This window comes from Dermacentor variabilis, chromosome 6, assembly GCF_050947875.1.
Source record: "Dermacentor variabilis isolate Ectoservices chromosome 6, ASM5094787v1, whole genome shotgun sequence".
Taxonomy (NCBI): domain Eukaryota; kingdom Metazoa; phylum Arthropoda; class Arachnida; order Ixodida; family Ixodidae; genus Dermacentor; species Dermacentor variabilis.
Genome location: NC_134573.1, coordinates 153,169,985 through 153,185,605, shown reverse-complemented (window position 1 = coordinate 153,185,605; position 15,621 = coordinate 153,169,985). Strand labels below are relative to the sequence as shown.

Here is a 15,621-nt window from a genome sequence, read left to right as displayed (position 1 = left end):
GAAAGTGTGCTACCTGCGTATTTTTTTTATCCTGAAGCAATGTCTACGTGCTTCGTTTCTGCGGGAAACGGGTGAAGAGCGAGAAAAAAAAGATAATAATGCGCGGGAAACGGGCAGAAAACCTCTTCAGGCGCCTTTATTATTTATTCTCCTCGTGAATAAACTGCACGGGGCTCTTGCCAGACCGAATGTTTTCCGGGTCAAGTCAGCGGAGGCAGCCCAGATAAGGTCTGAAACTCGAGAACCCCCGAATGACTCGAGCTGGCGTGAGAGGCAACTGCAGAAACTTTTCTACGCCGTATATGGTGTTTCTCTCTTTCTTTTTCACGCGAGACTCCGTGATAGCGTTGAAGTGAAGGTGCAGAGAACAGAAACGCGAATGAAGAGTAGGCGTCTCAGTCCCGTCTAGCGCCACGTTTTCGCTCACAACACGCAAACAATTCAGAGGGAGAAACGCGAACTCGCGTATCTCTCGCCGGATGCGACTCGCCTACTTCGACGAGTGCTCTAAAAACAAACCATTGCTCTCGCCACTCAGGTTCGAGGAGTGGTCAACAAGCGTGACACACTACGATTCGAATGTCAAAGTGGAGCAGTGTATCCCAGTTGGCTCAAAAACGCACATCGCAAAAAAAAAAAAAGAAGAGGGAACCGCACTTTATTTCTGAGGCTTCGAATACATAAGTCACAGAGATTCAAGTTCGAGACTCGTAGCACGTGCCTGCCTGTGCTTTTTACGCCTACTGTGTGTTCTGGGGAGGTCGGTGCGGTGCACTGTGGTGTACGATGAAAGCGAGAGCCTTGGCGACGCTTTGTGAGTGCATCTGGGCCTCGAGCACTCATCCAGTGTTCACCAGAGGTGCAAGAAGTGTCCGCTGCCATGCGTTTCGAGCATCAAGTTTCAGTATTTGAGCACTGTACACCAGAACACGGATATGGCAGCTGTCGAAGAATGCGACCAGAATGAATTACTGGCAACTTCTTGATGCAGGACCGAAAATACCGACGAACGAATGTTGCAGAGCACAGAAATATATTTATTACTTGCATACGGATACGGCATTACGTTGAGAACTAGGCACACGCCAAATATAAAGGGGGAAAAATGACTTTATAACGGTAGTTCGTATCAAAACAGACCTATTTGATTTCGTTTGCGCTTAGATAAAATTATTTCTACCGGTTTTGTTGGTAAGCATACAACCCGATATTTGAAAACCACTGACAATTAAGCGCTGATCTTGCACAGTATATATGGGCACCTTTCCTTGTTAAACGAGAGAATGTACCAATATAATCGCGTCGTATGCTACCAAGACACGAGCAAGAGATGCGGTATTTGTTAAACAACACAACGTCACCTTTGAGACAATTAAGCGTGGCTAATATGTAGAAAATGCATAATGTTCGTCCCCATCATCTTCTTCTTCGCTAGCAGAAATTACTGGAAGAGGATGCACGTACTGTAGCTCACAATTTTGGTGGGCCTGACGTGATGTTTAGACTGCTTCAAAGCAACAAAAAAAAGTAACTGATACAGCGAATAGTTAGCAGGTTGCACAAATTAAAAGCCTCAGCCTCGCATAAAACCTTACCTAGACTATCAGCTCTTCTTCCTTGGTCGTTTCAATGGTAGGTTTCTCAAACCAACGCACAATTTTCAAGGATGCCTGACCTTCGCCACCCGTAATATTTATGAGAGGACAAACGACATGACGACCTCGTGTCGTCGACGCTTCCTTCGCTTTTTGAGCGCTTTGCGCAACTAAGGCGATCAGGGTAAACGTGACACGATGCGTAACGGCTTTGTTACACCGGCCATTCGCGGAAAACGCAGTGTCACTTTTTGCGTCGCTCATAGAATAAGTGAAGGATGCATTGCAAGATATTTGCATGCAGTCAAAATGAGGTAATATAAAACAAGTGAGGCAACAAATCAGCCTCTTGGGCACTCGACGCTCGCTCCCGCGTGCCCATCACCGCACAGTTCAAGCGGGCACTTTTCACTCGCTCTCGAAGTCGCTGAACGGCTGCATGATGTCGCGCAAGATTCGCCGAGCGGTCTTGCTGCTCAGCTGCGGCAGCTTGTCCACTTTCTCGACCACACAACAGGCGATCCGGGGTCCAGCATCTCCGGACGACACGCTGGCGGGGTTGTCCGGGTTCCTTCCGAGATCGTCCATGCGAGCGTGAATCTGCGCGAAACGAGATTTATTTATTTATTTATTTATTTATTTATTTATTTATTTATTTATTTATTTATAGAGTGGGAGTGAGTGAGTGAGTGAGTGAGTGAGTGAGTGAGTGAGTGAGTGAGTGAGTGAGTGAGTGAGTGAGCGAGCGAGCGAGCGAGTGAGTGAGTGAGTGAGTGAGTGAGTGAGTGAGTGAGTGAGTGAGTGAGTGAGTGAGTGAGTGAGTGAGTGAGTGAGTGAGTGAGTGAGTGAGTGAGTGAGTGAGTGAGTGAGTGAGTGGCTAACATCTGCTTGCCTGTTCTTCCAACGTCTAATTTATTCAAGCGCGTACTTTAGAAAATTGATAGTTAGACGACATCTCGTCCCGACGGGAAGCAGATTTCTATTAAGCGAAACTGAAGCATGCCGACCAAAGTGCTGTGGTAAAGGGTTTAAAAGACGTTTCGGTTTCTACATGGAGTCCAGCTTGGTGAACAAGGCATCCCCTCGGGTCGGCGTTCTATTATTTCTTTCCCAAATGCATAGTGTTTCGCTGGCGCAAAAATATGCGCACCGAGTAGAAGAATATTGTGACACTTTGAACAAAAAAAAGACAAGGAGGAAAGCAGGAGCCCTTACGTTGATCGAACGACCCACAATGGAGTGAGGGCCAGTGAGCGATGCTAATGTGTCAGTGAAGACGACGTTGCTCTCGCCATGCTTGTCACAGGCAATGTTCCCGAAATCCCCAACGTGCCTGCGATCAAAGAGAAAAATGTTGAGCGTTGAGCTCCTGAGAGTTCACGCCTGAACATTTTTTTTTTTTTTTAGCGTAGAGCTCAGCGGCACCTACCTTGAGCTCGATCTGCGATCTCCATGCGTGGTGTTTGTAGGATTGAAGTGAGGCCCGGTTGACTGACAGCTGTCGCTCAGGTTTCCCAGCTCATGCACATGCATGCCATGCATGAAGGCACGGTGATCGCGGGCACTGTCGTTCACTCTGAGCCCCATCACGTGGACGTGCACGTTGAGATCGCGGCCACCTTTCTGCGCGGAACATTCGAAGTGCGGTTTGATTGGACTGGTGATTGTACAGACGGGGAGACATACTGCAGTATTGACACGCCGCGTTGCAGTTGGCTTCTTTTAGTGCGTAAGCATTCTTTGGCGAGTACCCCAGCCCGATACGCGAGAAGTGTAATGTCTTGTATCTACACAAAAATTTCCTGTCCCGACGTGGGAGAGGCCCAGGCTGCGCACTCACGCGCGCCCTATAGGGCCGCAACAAAGTTCTTCCATCCATCCATCCATCCATCCATCCGTCCATCCGTCCATCCATCCATCCATCCATCCATCCATCCATCCATCCATCCATCCATCCATCCATCCATCCATCCATCCATCCATCCAAATTGAAATACGGGGGTGGGCCAAGTGAAATTTCGAGTTGAGCCAACTTGAAATTTGGAGATGGGCTAATCTGAATTTTGTTGTGGGCCAAGTTGAAATTTAGGGATGAGCCATCCATCCATACATCCGTCCATCCGTCCATCCGTCCAGAAAAGTGCGTAATTTGCGAAGTCCTTTAAACGTTATGTTTGTGTAAATGCAGATGATTGGAAGCTTTACAGGCGATATGGAACAATCGAAACCAAATAAAAAGAAAATTGATCAGAGAGAATTCCCATAGGGATACATAATAATATTTGGGGTTTTACGTGCCAAAACCACTTTCTGATTATGAGGCACGCCGTAGTGGAGGACTCCGGAAATTTTGACCACCTGGGGTTCTTTAACGTGCACCTAAATCTAAGCACACGGGTGTTTTCGCATTTCGCCCCCATCGAAATGCGGCCGCCGTGGCCGGGATTCGATCCCGCGACCTCGTGCTCAGCAGCCCAACACCATAGCCACTGAGCAACCACGGCGGGTTAGGGATACATAGGGATCCATAGAAAAATGCACGGAGAAGCCTATAGTAGGTGTGGCCCAGCTGAAATTTGGGGCTGGGCCAAATTGAAATTCGGGGGTGAGTCAACGTAAATTTGGGGGCGGGACAACTTGAACTTTAATTGTAAGTTGGCTAATTGAAATTTTGGGGTTGGCCAACTTAAATTTGGGGGTGAGCCAACTTAAATTTGGGGGTGGGTCAACTTGAAACTTGGGCGTGGGCAAACTTAAATTTGGAGGTTGGTCAACTTGAAATACGGGGGTGGGCCAAGTGAAATTTGGAGTTTAGCCAACTTGAAATTTGGAGATGGGCTAATCTGAATTTTGTTGTGGGCCAAGTTGAAATTTAGGGATGAGCCATGAAAGCTGGGAGTGGGCAGATTTGAAATTCAGGAGTGGCCCAACTTAAATTTGGGGCTGAGCCAACTGAAATTGGGAGGGTATGCTTACGCATACTTCGACAACTCCAGTGGAGTTTCTGCATATTTTTGTTGTTGTTTATTAATTGTAGATGAAAGGGAAGGTAATTAATTATGACGTTGTCTGTGCATGAATGTACTGAAAACAAGAAGATAATATTCGTGCACCGGTTGCAACAAAAATGTTGAGTTCTTCACCATAAAATGACTTCTAACCTTATAGATGATTTGGAAAATATTATTTATAGATGAAAATACGAAGACCCATCTTCGTCGCTACATGCCCACGGCAAGTATTTCTTTTTCATTGTTGGTTTTATAGTTCTGTATTCCATTTCTTAAAATTGCGACTTCTTAAGAAATTAATTTCGAAATTGTGCAGTCTACCGCCCACAGACTGGGGGGCAAGTATAAGCGAAGCCTACTCCTTTTCGTCCACCCGTACCAGAGTTCATTCATCATAAAATATGGGAAACATTATACTTGCGATGCAAGACATATTGTCAGGAAGACAGAACTTGAAGTGATGAACAATGACCCAACAAGAGGACCCTCAGCCTGAAGATAACGTTTCGATAAAGTGACACGTCTTCGATGAGGCATTGATGAATACAGGTACCCTTGCTGATTATGCTTGAACTGGTCATGCGCTTTCATTTCATACATTTGATATAACCAAATTTTATCAACGTACAACGTAACCACTTGTTAAAAATGCGACCACGCTCGTTAGCTGTTGAAAGCTGAATGACAACCCCATTGCTGTTACTTTCTTCTTTAAAAAAAAAATAAGTCGGGGTCTCCACAGATTGTATTCAAGTCTGCAACTACGTCTTCCACCAGGGTTGCCACGAGCGGAAGCAACACTTCTGTGCCGACTGTGGCTCGGCGTGGCATTCACGAACGCATATTCCTTCGGCATTGGAATGGCCGACAGCCCTACTTGCGACACCTGCGGCTGCGAGGAGACGATAGAGCACCTCCTTTGTGACTGTCCTCGTTACAATGTGCCAAGAAAAGTGCTCGTAACCGCGTTCAAAAAGCTGGACAATCGCCCCTTCAAAGAAGAAAAAGTTCTAGGACAATGGTCCAGACGGGCTTCGGCACTCAAGGCCTCAAGGGCTTTGCTGAAATTTTTAAGGACATGCGACTTGTGCGACCGTCTTTGAATGTTGTAGCGTGTAGCATCGCGTTACTGTGTGAATTTTTCTGTTTCTTTTTTCTTCTTATTCTTCTTTCTCTTTTTATTCCCTTTACCCAAGCTTCAACTGTATCGTACTTAAGATACATCAAGAGCGAAGGCACATTTTTTTCTTCTCTACGTTACCTGTTGCCACAGGCTGATTAATCCGTGCACTGGCTGCTGAAGCTCCTTCGCGATGGCTATATTTGGCTGTAGCCGACAGATAGCAAAGTCGTACTGGGTCGCCGACACTGCGTTAGAAAAAAAAAAACATGAATTGATAACTCGAAGACCGTATTCCATACGGCGCCACTCGTTCAGTTGCAGGCACAATATACCTGATGAAACCATCACATTGATTGAAACTAGCACTCTACCTCCACTTTCTTCTCCTTCATTAGTTTTTCGAGCATACACAGTCGTAAATAAACCTCTGAAATTTGTATTTAGAAGAAGGATAACTGCGCTCACACGAAAACGGGAAGAGAGGTCAGAGAAAACTTATAAGGTGTTGTGGTGCCACCTTTGCCTGTGTCCTCGTTTTCGTGTGCGCACTGTTTTCTTTTTTTTATCGCCAAAGATGCACTAACAAGCATCAACCTGTAGTTTGTATCTAGCATTCTCCTTTGTTGCTCTATTTCCTCCGTTGCTCGCTCACAGAGATGCTAGCGATCGCTCCGCGTGTACATTACAGCAAGGGAAAACAAAAATTTTTTTAGTGTTGTTCACCCGGCTTGCTCGATTGTTATCAAGCAAATTGGACCTATATTTCTTGTCCTTTCTGCGTTATAGAAGCAGTACTAGATGGAAAGACAGGGAGGTTAGCCAGCTCTCAGACTGGCTGGCTACCCTGAGTTATAAGGTGCTTCAATGAGCCACTGAGTACAGGAATTGGGGGTTAAAGGAGTGCTGACAGAGATCCTTGAAGTTGTAGAAACTTCCACATGCTTGTCGCATGTAAGGTGATCACACTTAGCACGTATGTATTTTAATTTGACACCAAACTTAGTCTCGAAATGCGGGACTTAACGTCATGGACGCTATCGCGATGTCATAACACAACAAAAGTTGCTGACCTCGTGTAGCAATAAGGCTATGTACAATTATATCGCTAAAGAGATTAATTCCGGTAGAGCCCATCTCACAATGACTGTGAATGTTAATGAGATTAGCATTCAAGTAATCAAGCTGAAGACACCCTTATTTAGTATATGTTGTGGTCACTCTGAGATTTCTATTGCTTCCGCTATATGCTAAATACAATGTATCCGCGATAAGCCCACTTTGGTGTGGCACTCTCTCACCAGGATCGGCCATGATCATGATGACGACACAGTGACGACGATACAATGACGAAGAAGGAATGACGTCGATGGAACGAGAAAGGTGTGAGACCGGGCTAGTTGGTATTCCATAATGATATGACCAACGCGAAAGTAGACATGGAACACAAAAAGAAGCGACAAGGACAAACGCTGACCACCAACTGGGGTTTATTTGAAAGAAGCAAGAATTTATATTCTCGAACGACAAAGGCATTACGACGACGGAGCCATGACAACAGTGGGATGACGATTCTGAAATGATGACGATGGTTTAACTGCGACAGCGTGACTACGACGGAATGAGGGCGATGGAATGACGACGAGCGCATGACGTCGATGACGTCATGATGGCGGCGTGAGCGTGAAGGCGTGGCGATGACGGAATGATGACGATGGGATGATGGCGAGCGTATGACGCCGATGACGTCACGATGGCGGCGTGACCGTGAAGGCGTGGCGATATGAAGGTATGAAGAGACGGTATGAAGAGAATCGTATGACTAGGGTGGAACGGTCACGACGGGCATCACGATGATGGTATGCATGACGACGACTGTATGACGATTACGTAACGAGGATATTGGCATGACAACAGCGAGATTATTACGATTAAAGAACGACAGCATGACGAGAAAGGAATGAAGTCGATGGAACGAAGAAGACGCTATGACGACAATGGTATTACTGACGATGATCGCATGACGAGAATCGGATGATGAAGCTGGAATGAGGATGATGGAACGACCACGAGCACATTACCTAGTAGCCCAAGCTAGTAGACAACTTGGGTCACTGAGCGTGGAAACGGTTAGATGCAGGCAAAGGCATGTATGGATACTGGAAAGTGCATAAAGTATCGTAAGAATGCTAATCACATTAATGAGTATAAACGAGAGCGCTGCGCACGTTTTCTCTGGCTACGGTCGCGTGTGGCAGTCATAACAATCACAAAAACGAAGCGAGCCAGTGTATCGTGACATCGATCTCCTGGCTACTAAATTTGGTTCGCAGAAACAACTATTAGGGTAAGTTATATAGGACGTTCTGGCGCTTGCCAGGAGGAGGGAAAGAAGGAAAGGTAGGGAGGTCAACGAGGCACACATCCGGCTTGCTACGCTACACGGAGAAAGGGTTGAAGGGATGAAAAGAAAGAAGGGAGACGGAGAGAAGAAGGTGCTCCCTAGCATTTTTTCTAAGGTTTAGAAGGTTCCAAAGTTTGTGTAAAGCAAAAAAAGAAAAGAAATCTGACAGGTGGGATATGCCATGTCATTACTCCTTTAAGAGTTTCGTCAACCTTGGGCCACTCCCTGTAAACCACCCATGCACACGTGTTACGTACGCTTCAATTCCTTGGCATCTTCCCGCTGTAGCAGCCGGTTGTGCTCCCTGTGTCGTGGGTCGTGATGCACCGCCTCGGAGTCATGATGCAAGCTGGGCCTCTTACCGTGATGCTGGTGGTGTCGGTGGCTATGATTGTGGCTTTGCTGACTTCCTTCCTGGTCGTTCCCAGTAACTTCGTCGCTATCATAGCGCTCGCCGTGAAGCCTCGACTCGAGAGCGTTGCTCTGTACGCGACCGGACTTTTTCTCCTTTGTATGTCTGTCAACACTTGATTCGCCACCTTCATCCTCAGAATCGTCGCCAGCGGCTGTTCCACGAAGGAGTGAAGTGAATCCAGGTTAATTCTTCTAGACTCACACGATTTCTGCTCAAGCATAATCACCCAAGAAATTAAAGTTTTTTTCTTCTTAAAATATAGAAAGAGCGATAACTTGCCAGGGTAGTTATAAAATAGCGATATGTTAACTTTGATTTCATTTGCTTTCCGTAAATGTTAACAAAGAAGTAATTTTAGGCTCTTAGCCGTGGAATGGCGGATCCAATCATAAAATATTACTTGCAAGCTGGGCAACTTGTGGCACCAACAACATAAAAAGCTATGGTCAACAACAAAAAGTACACTATGAACGAACAAGTAAAAAAGTAATTTCAGAGATCATGGTAGGTGTTACGAAAATACAACCTTGCGTAAGTGTTTCATTAGCTCTAGCGAATTTTTTCTTCACTTTTCAAGTGATTTTATTTGTGTTTCGTGTACATGTACTTTAGAACATGCAGCTTCAGCCATATAAATGCTATAACACTCGAAATAACCAGCCCTGAATTTTGTATATTGCTAAAAATTAATAACTACAATTTATATTATTTGATTTTAAATAGTAGCACCACAGCTTGATGTGCTACTTCGCTTGGTGTCTTTCGCGACTCCAGAACATACGAACGATAACAAGTGGCGGTGTTTAAAGGGCCAGAACAACACCGTGGACGAATGTGAATAAGATATTACCGTGATTAGGAACGTCTTCATCACCTGTGCACAGCCGATTGACAAATGCAATGTGGAGCAAGCAGACGAAGTGCGGAATAAGAAATTCCCACTGTAATACTGAATTTCAATGAAAATGTAATTTTTTGTGATTTTTTGCAGTGCTTAAGAACGAAGAGGACAGAAATGTACCTTCCTTTTATTCCTTGGATCCAATTTTTGAGAAGCTTATGCACCGCAAGTTCTAACTACTACAGCCTTTTTGTGACCCCTCTTATCTAATGTTATACCGATAATTTGCTGTCTTATTCAACCATTGATTGGCATTGCAAGAAAAGAAGCGTAATCTTACTTTTAAGTAGCCCTAAGAACATTTATAATCCTTCGTCACTTCGGCGTCTTGACGACGGATGGTACATCTTGTCAAGTGTGATAACAAAACAAAGAAATACACTAGATGAACTGGTGCAGTAGCGACGGGATTCTTGCAGGTTTAAGGCCAGCCTTTCGCACGCAACGTGTGCTCTTAGGGCTTAAGCTTTCTCGCACTCCCTTCTACCACTGCTATCGCCAGTCCTTCCTCCTTGGAGTTTGTACAGCTGAGTGATAACAAGCCAAAAAAAAACAAAGAGGAAATGGCGGGGAGGATTTAAATGTGTTCCGCATGCGCCACTTCTGCCTTCGCCGCTTCTGCCTGAACGTGCAGAAGAAAAAAAAAACTCTGTTGAAAAGGATTCAGTCACAGCGGAAAACCAACCAATTAATTGACCAATCAACATCAACATACAAATCTTGACAGAGATTTGAAGCAGCGTTGGCCAGTCAGGCCAAGACGCCACTCAGGTTTTCACGAGAAAGACATCACTGCATCACACACTGGGTTTGGAAACTGTATGGTTATCCGGGCAGCGACTAGGGACAGCGGCGATGCTGTATGGCTAGGAACGATCTCAGAACAGAGAGGTAATCGATTGATCTGTGGCTGCATGCTGCCGTCTACTGCAACCTCATGGGCGCATGCCTGTCCCCATGTGTTAGCCATGCTCCAGGCCATGCACCAGATACGACGCGTTGATAGCGACATCATGCAGCAGAAAATGTGAGTGTAGTATCTTGAGAGAGACAGAAAAGGGCTACAGCTGATTCATATCAACAAAAATTCCTCTGCTTCCTTACACGTTCTCTTCAACCTAGAAGTGACGCTGTTCTGAGCCAAGGATGAGCGCATCCCCATAATTTGAACACGTCTAACTACACAGGGCGGAGTGCTCAATGATGACAAACAGAGGCACAGCCACGGCGAGTGTCATCACCTGGCAGCCCGTCTACCGAGACGAGATCTGCGCCATTAATGTGCTCGTCGAACTCTCCCCGGTAGCTAGTGAGCTCGAACTTGTGCTCAAACAATACAGCCTGGACCCATTCATTCTTCCAGGCTGTCTTCCGTCACGAACTACCTCAGCCACGTCAGCTAGCAAATCGAACTAAGAGGGCTCAATGCTCCAAGATCGTCGAGCTCTTCCCGGTAGAGTGCTCGAAGAGTGACAGCAGCAAAGCGTGGACCAAGGCAGCATGCCAGGTTGCCTTCCTCACGAATGTGCTCGGCACCGTCAACAAGCACGTCTACCTACGCATGACGCAGCGCTCCAAGATGAGCAAGAGAAGTACTGTGCGCACTTCCGTATCAACGACACGCAGGCACTTCGTCAGATACTTGTTCAATATCATCAGCCTGTGGTAGAGCCCTGCTCCAGGCAAACGCAAAGAGACGGTGCACCTATAGTTCCCCTCCAGGTCTGTTTATTTATACTTAGAAGAGTAGCGTTGAGGTTCAATACACAACAAGATGCGTTGTGAGAAGGATAAGGCTGTGTGTCAGGTGGCTGTCTGCATGTAGGAGGTGTTACAAGCAACATGGTTGCTCTCTAGGAATGGCGCACAGTGTACGCGAAGGCTGCGTGGGTGGTAATGGGCTCTTAACAATCACCGTGGTAGCAGCATCCACGTACAGACGGCTTGGCTGCACAGCAGCATTGTGAACAGGCGCAGCACTTTTACATGATCACGGGATGCAAAATTCATTCATTATGCTGGTCCTATGTGCAGCTTTTCTAGCTTGGAAAGACTCTGTCATGGTCACGTTCGAGCCTCGCAACCTCCCCAAGTTAGGTCATCGCTCTTCTCCCCGTCACTCTGGGCATCCGCTTTCTAGTTCTTGTCCTGTGTATAGATTCGACATAGCTTAGTTACTACCCTAGATACTCCCTCCCCCCCCCTGCCGGTCCCCCTTTCACCTAAGAGGATATGATGAAGCTAATTAGGTCCCAGGATCAGGCCTCTCAAATCCTGGCATTCCAGAGGGCTCGCGAGAGGGCCGTCAGGATTCACCTGATGGTTCCCGAGTGGGCGTAGCCAGGTGACGTTGAGTTTGCTTACGTCTATAGTGGACCAAATAAAGTTGTTTCACTCATTCACTCACCCTAAATACCTTGCTAGCAGGAACTACTTGATGATCACTACTTGATGATACATTACTTGATGATCATACTGCCCTGCTTTCTGGAACTGTAGTAGCACTGATTTACTATCTTAAATATTTTGACTGTTTCTGCCAATTCAAGCAATCTCTTGGACTAGCTGCTAAACCTCCGCTACCGAAACACGATGTTCAAGATGCGAGAGAGAGAACCCTTTAATGAAAGGCAGATATTCTAGCCGGCGTATAGACATCGCTGACAGGCTACTCTCCGTGGGGAAGGGAATTGGGGAGAGTTTGCTTCAAACAATCATTATGAGTCATTGCAGTATGAGCGGACGCTATATAAGTTCGTACTCTTGTCCATGATTTTGGTCAGTTGTACGTCGTGTTGTATGTGTTTCGCAACTTCGGTTAGTCATTAAATCCGAATACCTCTATTTCTGTTTGCGGGTTTCTCTGTACGTGAATTTGGAGTTTGTCTACATCGCTCGTACACGCAAAACAGTACTTTTAGTTGTATGGCTGTTTATATTTGCTGCTATAATATGATTTTACAACTAACTTGCACTCTTGCTAGCTTTCGTGTCGCGTCTGGCGTTTTTCAAATCTTATCGCTAATTAGTAATTATGAAACTGGAATTTTTTAGGATTTCGTTAATATAGTACGTTTGAAAATTGCTGGGAAATTTGATGTCCGTCTAATAATAACTTAGTTGTCGCCTCAGTTTTCGAGGTCATGGTTATCTACGTGACACTCCAATCATAAACATCAATATAGGTGATTTCTAGTCGAGCAGCGCGTTTATCTTCGTCATAACTCGTCAGTGTAGAATGGAGTATCATTCAACATCATAAAGTTTCATACAATAACCACTAGAAAGAATTCTGGCGCTAGTGTATACGGTAGCTGCATGCAATAGGGCCGCTTCAGCCAACGTGGAAATTATGGGAAGTTCGTGGATTTGCCTAAACTTCGTCCTTCTGGCTTCAAACGGCTTCGTCATTTTCAGCGAAGTGCTGCGTAATGCATAATTAAATAACCGATATTAAAATTGTCCAACGGCAGGATTCGAGCACATGATCTTTAGCAGAGAAGCCCGACATTGAAACTATTACGTCACGGACCCATGCATTGACAAGCGACATAGAACTCCCTTACGAATTTATCGCGGGAAAGCCAGTGTCTTGAGACGCTTGGCGCGTTTTGGTTTGGCCACCTCGACAAGCTGAACCGTTGCAATTAGTAGCGAGTGTGCGTCTTCGCCGGGTCTTCTGCGCTTCGAAAAGTATAGATTGCTCTGAAATTTGCGACAGTGAAGGCATATAAAGCGTAATAAACAAAGCCACAAACACGAAGATCAGGCAAAACCATGCACTTCCCATCATTCCCATGGTGCGTCAACGACTGCGGCGCCGGAGTTCCCTTTGGTATCTTGTAGGAAACTCTATGCCCTCTAGTAATTATTGTAGGAAAGTCTGTGTTCTACATGTGTTGGATCATCGGCCTGACGTTTTAAAGCATTTTACTCTCTCCGCCAGCAGACGTCATTTATTGTGCTGCATTTGTTTCTTTTCACGTCTAAGACTTGAATAAAAAACTTACGGCTTAAAGCAGGCGACAAAAGCACTGTGAAAGTGGCGAGATGAGCGGAAAAAGCATTCCAACGCAGTAAGATGTCGCTGCGGTCTGTTGCAGCTCTCGCACATTTCGTTCATATAAAACCACTGGTTCTCGTTTGTGACGCCTATAGCGTTGGAGCTGTCCTCGCACAGAGAGAACGGTGGCATCGAGCGACCATTTAGCATTTGCTTCTCTAAGCTTTGCCCCAGCGGAAAGTGACTACAGAAGAATCTAGTTGGAACCTCAGTGGACCGGAGAAATCTGTTCCAATTGACAGATATTCCGTCTACTCAAAAAGATATGCAAAGAGTCAGCACTATGTGTCATACACCATTTTAGCACTGTTAGATATGTTGAGCGTAAAGAAGAGAGTGTGCGTAGGGGTCAGTTTGTCCGGTGGATTTGGTGCGGTCGATGGCTATTGGTTTGATTAGGCTTCGCTAATTTCAGTTTCCATGAGACACCGGCGACGTACCGAAAAGATCCGAGGACACCTATGCACTTCTTATGAGTTGTGAATGCGAAAGTATTACTGCCCAATTAAACGCCGCTGAGCGGTCCTTCGAGTTTTGCGCTGCGAGTAATGTACCATATCGGCGCGCGCTGTCCGAGCCAGCAAGCAGTAGCAGAGAGACCGAGGAAGCAGCAGCGGCCACCAAGACCGGCAGGCGCGCGCACCAGTTGAGCCCACTGGGGGTGAGAGAGAGAGAGAAAGAGATATACGGTCCGCGCGCCGGCTTCCGAGAGTGTGACGGCGGCACCCTCACGCGCGCATCACGCGACTGCCTCGCCAACGACAACCCGACTCGCCCCGCAGCGTCGCGTCGCCGTATCTGCTCCGTCGAGGCGCGCTGATGACGTGGCGTCGCGGCGATGCCCTCTCCCCTCACGCAACACCTGGCGCGCTATTGCGGCAGCAGGTACGATTCGCCTGTTCTGCTTCGTCGAGGCGAGCTCGTGCCGTGGCGTCTCAGCCAATGGGAATTTAGGTGCCATTTCGCTGCTATAGACGCGAGCTTTTCGCTCAGTAGGCCATTTGATTTGTTGTTTTCGCATCAAAACAGCAACATAGCTCTTACTGCTCCAGTCGGGGACCGAATAACATGCGGTCGTACACAGGGAGTCTGAATTATCAAGCCGCGCTCTGTAGGGTGCCCAAAATCTCGGCTGTTCTTATAGTTTGGATGTCTATGGAGTGAGTGGCAGCGCCAGGAAGCTGAACAGGTATGCACGTCCTACGCAAGAAAAGATCTATAAATTTTCACTTCTTGGCGCCGCGAAGCCATCCATGCAGGTATATAGATCGTATGCATTAAAAATCCGTAATTTTTGTCTGTTTGAGTCTTTTCCATCGCTATTCAGGGATGGCTTTCTGTATAGAAGACAAGTGTCGCAAAAATGTATTTCAGATCCTGTACCTTTCTGAAAAAATCCGTTAGTGCTTGCTTCTGCGGTTCCGTTTATTGAGAGTTGCGGGAATTTCGATTCTGAATAACGAAAGTATTTTGCATTACACAACTACAAAACGAACCAATTTAGAGGCTCTTGTTCTATTTAAACGGCAATTCTGTTTCAGTGATTTCCGTTTACTAAGATTCTTCTGTATTCCTACTTGGACAAGGAAGTGCTTGTCGCCGCTATATTTGGTGTGAATAAATTTCGTAAGCACTTTTGGGGGCGCCACTTCGATGGCATCACCTATCACAAGTCAGTGCTGGGCTTAGCAGCGGTTGGAAATCCAGCATGAGAGGAGGCTTACTCGGCCTCATGTCTTTCATTGGCCACATGAAATTGTCTCCGTAAAATTGCAGGCTAAAGCACATGCAGGCCGGGTGTAATCACTGCCAGTACTAATACCTTAAACCGGTATGCCGGTACAACGGAATTGCTCTGAAATCCTCACCGATAAGCCAGCTAAATTGTTTTTCCTATATAGGAAGAAACATACATGCAATCGCCATCATACTAGCTTAATCCGAATCCGCTTTGGGCGCGCATATTTTCGCTTCCACTGCGACGGGAGCTGGCAATTTCTTCTTGAGCGGCATTAAAAGTGCTAGTCATTATTCTACTGAAGCGCTCACACAAAAAACAAGAACACAAGACAAAAGGTAACACACAAGCGCGTGTCCTTGTTTGTTTTGAGC

The 15,621-nt window shown here is 46.2% G+C and overlaps 1 protein-coding gene across 1 annotated transcript; it reads right to left on the bottom strand.

Moving 5' to 3' along the window:
- Positions 1–639: 639 nt before the first annotated feature.
- Positions 640–8,727, bottom strand: LOC142586327 (uncharacterized; the record flags this gene model as incomplete). The annotated part of the gene is made up of 5 exons (XM_075697575.1): positions 640–2,195; positions 2,811–2,928; positions 3,025–3,218; positions 5,868–5,974; positions 8,388–8,727. Coding segments are annotated over 5 exons (951 nt in total), but the record flags the coding sequence as incomplete, so codon positions are not given.
- Between the last annotated feature and the right edge of the window lie 6,894 nt (positions 8,728–15,621).